This window comes from Prionailurus viverrinus, chromosome D1 (assembly GCF_022837055.1).
Source record: "Prionailurus viverrinus isolate Anna chromosome D1, UM_Priviv_1.0, whole genome shotgun sequence".
In the NCBI taxonomy this organism is placed as follows: Eukaryota; Metazoa; Chordata; class Mammalia; order Carnivora; family Felidae; genus Prionailurus; species Prionailurus viverrinus.
Window position 1 is genome coordinate 107,864,539 of NC_062570.1, and position 9,804 is coordinate 107,874,342.

The 9,804-nt window shown below is 59.6% G+C and overlaps 1 protein-coding gene across 4 annotated transcripts; it reads left to right on the forward strand.

The window, feature by feature from the left end:
* Positions 1 to 345: 345 nt before the first annotated feature.
* Positions 346 to 5,852, forward strand: SLC25A45 (solute carrier family 25 member 45). Of its 4 annotated transcripts, XM_047878593.1 has the most exons (6): positions 346 to 450; positions 1,480 to 1,523; positions 1,710 to 1,781; positions 2,079 to 2,264; positions 5,103 to 5,364; positions 5,525 to 5,852. In XM_047878593.1, the coding sequence occupies exons 1-6, from the start codon at positions 414 to 416 to the stop codon at positions 5,791 to 5,793; spliced, it is 870 nt and encodes a 289-aa protein (XP_047734549.1). In that variant the 5' UTR covers positions 346 to 413; the 3' UTR covers positions 5,794 to 5,852. The 4 variants fall into 4 exon arrangements, with proteins under 4 accessions (XP_047734549.1, XP_047734551.1, XP_047734550.1 ...); XM_047878595.1 differs by lacking the exon at positions 2,079 to 2,264; XM_047878594.1 differs by lacking the exon at positions 1,710 to 1,781.
* Positions 5,853 to 9,804: the final 3,952 nt, after the last annotated feature.

A 9,804-nucleotide genomic window follows, 5' to 3' on the forward strand; every position in this document is an offset into this window, starting at 1 on the left:
GAGGTGCTGTGGGGATAGAGGGGGTTGGGGCCCGCTGGGCCAGGTAAGCAGGGCCTTGCCCTCAACAGGCTCGTTAAAGCCGGAGGCAGCCCTGGAGGCTGGGGCCCGGCTGCCCTGCCTGGTCACCGTGGGAGGCTGCGAGGCCGTCGTTGGCCGGCAGGGGGTCAGGCCACCTGGGCCATCACCCCTGCCCTGAGATTTCACATGGTGCGCCCTCCTCCGCTGTCGAGGCCACCCGAGTTGGCTCCCTCCCTTCTCCTGGTGCCGAGGTCTGGGCACCGGGCCACTGCTCACCCTACGGGCAGAGTTAAACATTAGTGGCAGGTTATCAGGCAGACCAGGGGGAGGGAGACCAGGAACCGGCACTCACCAGTGTCTCTGCTGGAGCCACCAGTTTCCGCCCCTGCTGGACAATGCCCGTGGAGGAGTTTGTGGCCGGCTGGATCTCTGGTGAGACACTTTTCTCCCTTCTGTCACATCCCCTTCACCCCAGGGGTGGGTCACTTCCTGGTGATTTGGGAGGAGCTGAGACCAAAGTCCTGGTGGCCCAGAAGCACCCAGAGCCAGCTATCCCGGAGCCTCCTGGCAGTTGCCTGAGGGGAGCGGAGAGGAAGCCAAGCTGCCCTCGCCTCCAGGGCCAAGGCGAGCGCTCCCCCAGACTCACCTGCGCCTGCAGACCCGCACCAGGAACCCCGCTTCCCTAGGCCCACCCTGGGGGGCTCAGAAAGGAAGTTCACCTTTGACCCCAGCAGCTGTCCTGCATTCCCCTTTGGGCCTCTGCCCTACCCAGCCGTGGGCTGCAGGCCCTGTCGCTGAGGCCTGTTGTGCTGGGGACCCAGCCCAGCTTCTGGGTGACACTTCTCTCAGAAGAAAAGAGAGGGACGTTTCGAACCTGCCTCCTGAGAAGGTTCTGTCTCCAGAACCTGCACCTGCTACACAGGGGAGATGGCCTGGGGGCCGGGACCCTCCTCCCCTGGTGTCAGCACGACTGTTCTAAGGGCTCCCAGCTCCGTACTGCTGGCTGAGGGGGTGGAGGGGGGGAGAGCAGGGCCCCGTCTGGATCGAGGCCACATACTCCACGGCAGTAGTGAGTGGAAGGCAAGAGGGAAGGAGTCAGGCCAGCAGCGAGGCAGGAGCACTGGAGAACCCATCCCACCGCCCCACGGTTAAATAGGCAAGACAGGCAGTGTTAGACGCTATGAGGACGTGGTGTCTGTGGTTGGCTCCTCCCTTTGGCCTGTGTCCTCCAGGTGGGGCCAGGGCTCTCTCTGATTGTCCCCATGTCCCCACGTCCCCATGCCTGCCTCACCCAGCACTTGGTGTGGAGGAGGTTGCAAAGGGGACAGCTGGAGTTTCTTTGGAGTCTGGCAGGTAGGGCTCTGCCCCATTTTCTCCCCCCTGAATTCCCCTTCCCTCTAGGCACCTGCTTCCTCAGCGTGGCGCAAGGGGCCTCACTCATACCGTCTTCGTATCCCACAGGAGCTCTGGGTTTGGTCCTGGGACACCCTTTTGACACTGTAAAGGTGAGTCGAGGGGATGCACTCAAGGAATAAAGGCTACGACCTGAACCAACAGTCAGGATGCCTTGAGAGGGGGATCTTTCCTATCAGTCCTGCCCTGCTGGCATCCTGCTGGGCAGAGGGAGGAGCTGGGCTAGAGCCATCTCTGCCCATCCCTGCTGGGCTGCCTGCTCTGTCCTCCTCATCCAGGTGCGGCTACAGACCCAGACCACATACCGGGGCATCATCGATTGTATGGTGAAGACTTACCGCCATGAGTCGGTGGGTGTCTTGCTTCTTTGGGGCTTTGGCATAGGAGGCCTCTGGGTGGCCAGCACCAGCTTTCTTGCCCCCTGGCAGGGCTCTGTCCCTGGAAGAGAGATGACCTAAGTCTGGGGCTACCCGGGGCTGGGTGGTAGCTTGGTGCCCCGAGGATGGACCTGGGGCTGCCTCGACCTCCCTTCGGCAGGTTTCAGGAGTGGTTTCTAGCCAGAGGAGACCCTGCCAGAGGTGGGAGGGGAGAAGAGGAGGCCTCCCTGGTCCCCCAGCCACTTTAGCATTTGCCACATCTTTCTACAGCTCCTGGGCTTTTTCAAGGGAATGAGCTTCCCCATCGCGAGCATAGCCATGGTCAACTCCGTCCTGTTCGGGGTCTACAGCAACACCCTGCTGGCGCTCACGGCAACCTCTCACCAGGAACGGCGGGCCCAGCCACCCAGCTACATACACGTCTTCATAGCTGGCTGCACCGGAGGGTTCGTGCAGGTGAGAGGGAGGTGTGGGGTGTGTCCACACGAGTACGGTCATGCACACGCGCACAGGTGTATGCACGCACACACATCCACACACGCGCGCGTGTGGGCACAGCGAAGGTCCGTTTGCTGCTTCCCCTCCCAGCCCTCTCTGCAGACCCTGGGTCTCCCCACCGGGTACATGAGGAGCTGTGGGGGAATGGCCAGCTCCTGGCTTCTGCCCGATGACCTGGCCTGGCAGAGCTGGCTGTGGCCGTCTGGGCTGCAGGCTTGGAGGGGAGGGTCATGGAGAACACTGTGGGGGGGGGGGGGGGGCGGGGCAGAAGGCAGAGAGAGCTGGGGGTGGGGTCTGGGGAGACGGTGCTGAGGGGGCCGCGTGGAGAACAGTCGATAACCCACTCTGAGGCTGACGGGGCTTGCCCACTCCGGAGGGCTCTGCCAGCCTCAGGGCTCTGGGAAGACTTCTCCCCCAGGTGACCTCTTGCCCTGGAGAACTGATAGCGCTCCCAGAGCTCCGAGCCCAGCCCTTCCAGTCCTGGTGTGGTCCTGGCACTGCCCCAGCTCATGCCCTGCTCAGCCCCTTTGCCTGCAGCCTGTGGCGGGCCGGGATCTGTGAGCCTCGCGGGGCCCCAGTCCACAGAGCTCGCTGCGAGAGGCCCAGGGCATTAATCATTAAATAGCTCTCATCATTCGGTTTTGGTCTTTGTTCTCAGCACTTAAGTATCCAGCTTTTGATTGATGGGGTGGAGGAAGACACGGCTTCCGGGCACCAGGGGGAATCCCAGCTGATTGGGGGGCGTGAGCACAGAGGTGGAGGGATTCTTGCCTGGCTCCCCTCCACACCCCGGTTGGGCGCCTTCCGTCACCCCCTATCTGATATTGCCCTGACGCTCCTAACATACTTCATGGGGCAGAGAGCAAGGACAAAGGACAGAACCAGGCGGCTTGCTCAAGTGAATTAATGATTCATGAGACCCCCCAAAGGTCCTGGCCTTTCTCCTGCCCCTTCTTGTGCAGGACACATGCCTGCATATTTCCCAAGCCCTGAGACTTGCACCCCACAAAAACAAGGAAGAGAACTGAGACCCCAGGCTAGTAGCCGGCCCAGAAAGGCCCAGCTTCTAAGTCACCCTCCCCTCCTGCTCTTTAGAAAGCAAAACAGGGGCGCCTGGGTGGCTCAGTCAGTTAAGCGTCTGACTTCAGCTCAGGTCATGATCTTGCAGTTTGTGAGTTCGAGCCCCGCGTCTGGCTCTGTGCTGACAGCTCAGAGCCTGGAGCCTGCTTTGGATTCTGTCTCCCTCTCTCTCTGCTCCTCCCCTGCTCATGCTCTGTCTCTCAATAATAAATAAATGTTAAAAATTAAAAAAAAAAAAAAGCAGAACAGATAGCGGAACGAGGTGTTATAGGGTCACTGATGGGGACCTGGTCCAAGGGCCGACTGGAACTCAGTTTCCCATCAAGCCTATGGATTCGGTTTAACAGGATCTTGGAGCAGAAATTGTGTTTCAGTGTGGAGAAGGTCAAGAAGAGGCAGGAAGTGACCCTGGTTAGCACAGGGCAGGGAATGACAACCTCTGATGTGCACAAAAGTTGCCTTTGGCTCAGTAAAGGCTGACACTGTCAAACACTGTGGCAGTGTCTGCCGTCCCCACTGACCCCATGGGCACAGGTTAGGGAGTGAGGACCCTAACCTGCCCCTGCTGGCCACCCTACCTTGGGCTCGGCCATTTCCTCACCCTCAGGAGCCCTGGACTCAGGGGCACATCGCCTGGAGGAGTCCTGAGTTTGGCTCCGCCCACAGACTCTGAAGGATGATATCAGGGTCACGCCTCAGGGGGAGGGACCCCAGGCCGCTGCCCCTCCTACAGGGGAAGAAGTAAGCAAAGTTGGCCTGTCGCCCTCTGACCATGGCCGCCAGAGCCGACTTCCAGCTGCCTCTGCCATCAGCCATCTCCAGGGCTGAGGACCTGAGCTCATGTACCTTCCACGAAAGAAACAATAACCACAGAAGCCCCTCATGACGTGCTAACCTCAGCCTCACCTCAATTCTCATCTGAACTCTAACAGCTGACCTTGACCTCGTACATCCGCATTGATTCGCACATTGGCCCCTGCCCCCACCTTCCCTCCACATCCACGCGGAACCACCTTCAGTCCTAATACTACCCCAAATGTTCGTTCCTTCTGCCTCAGCCGGGTGATAAGATCCCAGGACCCGCAGATCCCACCATCACCCACCTTCCTTGGGACACAAGTGGCTGGTGGTTTTCAGGAGGCAGGAAAGGCTGGCCCAGCACTTGACCCCGTCAGGGGCCTCTGAGAGGTGTCCTGCAGGAGGTAGGGGAGGGAGAACCTATGAAGTGGAGTCTCCAACAGGACTGAGGTGACCTCCTTCACCCTGCGGGGGGTGGGGGGGGTGGCAATCAGCCCTTTGCTGTCTCACGGGCACAGACTAAATCCTTTCTTCAGACCCAATCACTGCAGGTGGGTCTCACCCTGGCTTTGGGGAGGCTAGAAACCTATCCTCAGTCTTGGGGAAACAATCCAGGTTTGTCTCTGAGCACCAAGCACCAGGCAAGTTCAACGCTGTTGTCCAGGGAGAGGGGCAGTGCTGCTCGCTGTCAGGGGTCTGATGCTGTCAGGGGTCTGATGCTAAGGAAGCGGTCTGGCCCATGCCGAGCCCTGTGTGCAGAGGCTGCAAGCGGGGACCGGGGGGGGGGGGGGGGGGGGGGGGGGAAGATGCGGCCCTCTCTGCTCCCTACCTTCCTCTTGTTAGGATCAGCCCGTTGTTCTCTGCCCGTCGTTCTCTCCCAGAGCCCCACCCAGGGTCTTCCTGCTTCCTTACGTACAGGTCTACTGCTTGGCCCCTTTTGACCTCATCAAAGTCCGGCTACAAAACCAGACGGAGCCAAGGGCGCGGCCTCCGGGCAGCCCCCCGCCCCGGTACCGGGGGCCTGTGCACTGTGCGGTCTCCATCTTCCAGGAGGAGGGGCCCCGCGGGCTGTTCCGGGGAGCCTGGGCCCTGACGCTGAGGGACACCCCCACGCTGGGGATCTATTTTGTCACCTATGAGTGGCTCTGCCGCCAGTCGACGCGGGACGGCCAGGACCCCAGTAAGTGAACTGGCGTTGGGGGGGGGGGGGGGGGACGGACGGGGGAGCGGGGGAGGGGAGCTGGCCCTTGCCCGGAGGATGGGGAGGGACGCTGGGGATGGGGGGGGAGGGTGCCTTGCTCCTCGGGGTCTGACACCCGTCTGGGCTTCCTCTACCCCAGGCCCAGCCACGGTGCTGGTGGCAGGGGGCTTCGCAGGCATCGCCTCCTGGGTCGTAGCCACGCCCTTGGATGTGATCAAGTCCCGGCTGCAGATGGCGGGGCTGAAGCGCAGGGCGTACCGGGGGGTGCTGGACTGCATGGTAAGCAGCGCCCGGCAGGAAGGTCTGGGGGTCTTCTTCCGGGGGCTGACGATCAACAGCGCCCGCGCCTTTCCTGTCAACGCCGTCACCTTCCTCAGCTACGAATACCTCCTCCGCTCGTGGGGGTGAGTCCGGGCAGGTAATGCCGGCCGCTCCCCAGCGAGGCCACCGCCCACCTGCCCAGCTTGGCGGCCGAGGTGAAAGCACCGGCTTGCGATCCGATTCGAGAGGCCCAGTCCTTCCCAAGGGTGAGCAGCAGTGGGCCCGGGCCCTGGGCTCCGGAACACAGGCTGACTTCAGCCCCCCAGCAGCGCTCGCCTTGAGTCTGTGAAGTCCACTCCCCGGCCCGTGGTGCTGGTGACCTTCTGGCCCCCAGCCTGGGGCTTCACCCCTTAAAGAGCTCTTAGAGGCTGCGCCCCTGGGCGCTAACCAGCCACCGCCTGGATTCCAGCAACTCGTCCTCACGGGCCCTCCTCACCTCCTTTCAAACTGCTCCCCGCGTGACCCCCCTGGAGAGCAGCCTTCTGTCCCCTGCTGGTCCAGAGTCCTTCAGTGGCTTCCTTTCCGGTCTGGGGGAGAGCCCCCCCCCCCCCACCTCCTGGGCCCTCCCTGTCCACTAGCTTTCTTCTCCCTGGGGGCTTCCACAGCCCAGCCCCGCACTTGGAGAACAACCTGTGCTGTTATTGGCCTTGGCCTGGAAGGCTTATTCCCTCGTGGCCTGGAGCAAACAGTTCCCGAGGGGTGGCTAAGCCCGCTCCGGGCCCAGGTCGAGCACTGTCCCTTGGAGTCTTTCCTTGCCTCCCCCTTGCCTCTTGACTGGCTGGGGGGTTTTCATACCACTCCCAACCCCCCACCTCCTAGTCCCCACCCCCACCTCGTCCCCTGATCTCTTCCACATCCCCCACAGGCCTGGATCACGGCCCTCCCTCCCCTGTGCTGTGTCGTGGTTGTCGATTTGCTTCTCAGCCTAACCCCGTTACACAGGGAGCTCCTTGAGGTCAGGGGCCAGACTTCTGATCGGTCCTCCAGCTCCAACCACCACACCCACTTCCTTGGTACTGCACTCCCACCTTTCTACCGGGAGTTTCTGCCTGCCTGGCCCCTCTTGGGGTCGTCTCCAGGGGACCGGTGCCAGAAGTCGGGGCCACCTTCCCCAGGAGTGCTGGCCTGGCCACTCTCACGGACGGTGTTTGTTTTTCTTACCCATCTCAGTTGCTAAGTGGGGGTTACAAACTGGCCAAAGAGGGGTTCCTTGATTGGCAATGAAGCCGAGGAGAGTTTGTACCCACTAATGTCCCTATCTGGTTTGCGGTCAGCCTGGGCCCACCTTCTGGTGACCTGAGTGCCTGGGATTCTTACCATTTACTGGGGGCTCCCAATGAAAACCATTACAATAGGGGCACCTGGCTGGCTCTGTCAGTGGAGCACGTGGCTCCCATCTTGGAGTTGTGAGGTTGAGCCCCCCGTTGGGTGCAGAGATTGCTTTTAAAAAACAAAATAAAATCTTAAAACAAAACATCATTGGATGCCTGGGGTGGTTCTGTCGGTTAAGCGTCTGACTTTTGATTTCAGCTCCGCTAATGATCTCACTGTTCGTGGGATCAAGCCCCTCGTCGGGGTCCACGTTGACAGGGCGGAGCCTGCTTGGGATCCTCTCGCCCTCCCTCTCTCTCTCTGCTCCTCCCCTGCTTGTGTGCCCGCTTTCTCTCTCTCAAAATAAATAAACTTTAACCCCCACCCCAAACCATCACAATATTATCACAGTTTACAGCGTTCTAGCTCTTATCACAGCCTTAGCTCAGAGAGTGTGTGTAACGTGTCCAAGGTCACATGGCCAGTATGTCGCACCGCCTGCCCGGACACATCCAAGCCTCCAACTCCAGAGCCCAGTTGCTCTGCCCCCCCTGTTCTGCCTGGGGCCCGCGACAGCCTCCCACCAAGTTCAAACCCACCCGGGGCTGGCCTGATGGCATCAGCCCCACGTGTGCTCCTCAGAGCTCTCCTTCACTGGACGGTGGCCTGCAAACTGCGGCGGCACCCAAATAGCGCCCGTCTTTTTTTCAGTGTCACGGTGTGGCCACAAGGCATGTGCCCACCGAGCCGGGCTCCATTTCCTAACCTCCCTCGCGACTCAGGGGGGCCCTGTCCCTGGGCTTTTACCAGAGAAATGTGTAATGCCTGCAAATTGCCCATCTCTCTTTTTGTTTAATTTTTTTTTTAATGTTTATTTTTGATAGAGACAGAGCACGAGCGGGGAAGGGGCAGAGAGAGAGAGAGGGAGACACAGAATCCCAAGCAGGCTCCAGGCTCCGAGCTGTCAGCACAGAGCCCGACGCGGGGCTTGACCTCACGGCCCGTGAGATCGTGACCTGGGCCAAAGTCACACGCTTAACCGACTGAGCCACCCAGGGGCCTTGCAAATTGCCCATCTCTTACCTTCAAGAAGATTCCTCACTGTTGGCCGGAAGTGGGGCCCCCAGAAGGCCCTGCTGAGGACGCAGGAGGCACCCCGTCGGCCCAGAACCCGGGTGCCCACGACCACCTGGGCTGCTGTGCTCTGACACGTCTTTGTCGCAATAGTCTGGCCTCACCCTTGCTGACACAGTAGGTAGGGGTCTGCGGGTTTCCAGGTCGGGCTGATTCCAGTGTGGTCTCTGGAGCAGTGGCATCAGGTTCGAAATGCAGGATCCCGGGCCCCACCGGGGGTGGATGGAATCGGAATCTCTGAGATTGGGGCCTAGGAATCCGTGTGGTGCAAAGCATTCTGGTCCCTTTTATACACATTAAGGTTTAATGGTGTTCAGGTGCTCCTACAGGCAGAAACGTGTGTGCTGTCCTCTCGAGCTAAGGGACTTATGGGTCCAGTAGAAGGGACTTGAACTCCTAGCTCCAGTGGCCTCCCCACCTGGCCAGGGTCAGGAAGCCTGTGTTCCTGATATGGAAAGACAGGGTCTGGCTCAGCCAGTCACCGCCCTTTCTGTGCCTCAATTGCCTCTGACATCTGGTCGGTTAGTGAGGCCCCAGCGGCTGTCCAGCACCACGTCGGTGCCATATTTGGGGCCAGATAGGACGGTGATGGTACAGCAGTGGTTGGGGGCAGGGGTGGGGGGGGGGGCAGTCGGTACATGTGAGAGAGAAGGCGGCGCTTATAAATGGGCCAGAAGGGAGCAGGAGGTCAGGGTGGCCCTCTGTAGTTTGCCATTTCGCACATTACCTGTCAGCAAGAGAATAAACTTTAAAAATCCGTTCTTGACTGGGTTTTAATTAAATCCTCTTTTGGGGTAGCAATTACACCCTTAAGCCTGCCTTTGCACCGTCTAGGCATAGGCTTCCGTTTTCCCTATCTGGTTCTTTCCCGGGGTGTCTCTGGAGGCTGGAGCTCTTCTCTCCTCCCTTACAACCAGAGAGAGTGCAGGCCTCCCACGGGGCCATGTACTCCCGGCCCGAGCTGCTGTTGCTGCACATGGCAAGGGCTGCCAGCTGGACTGACAGAACAGAGCTGGAGGGAGGTTAGGGTTAAGTGTGAACACGATTAGTGAGAAAACAACTCATTCTTCTTTCCGAGGCCCAGGGAAAGGACACAACAGTGTTGGAAAGGGGGGTGGAAAGACAAAGAACAGGCAGGAAGTGGCCAAGGATAATTAAAAAAAAAGATTTTTTTAAATGTTTATTTTTGAGATAGACACACACACACACACACACACACACAGAGCACAAGTGGGGGAGGGGCAGAAATAGAGGGAGACACAGAATCCAAAGCGGGCTCCACGAGGCTCGAACCCACGAACCGCGAGATCATGACCTGACCTGAAGTCGGACACTTAACCGACTGAGCCCCCAGGCACCCCAAGACAATTTTTTTAAGTTTATTTGGTGAGAGAGAGAACGCATGCACGCACACGATCAGGAGAGGGGCAGACACAGAAGGAGAGAGAATCCCAAGCAGGCTCTGCGCTGTCTGTGCACAGCCCAAGGCAGGGCTCGAACTCACAAACCGTGAGATCATGACCTGAGCCGAAATCAAGAGTCAGATGCTCAACCGACTGAGCCGCCTAGGGATCCCCCAAGGATATTTCTAAAAGCCAAGTGTTTTTACATCAGCAGGGTCTCATAATAGTCACGTTAAGTTCCACAAGGAAT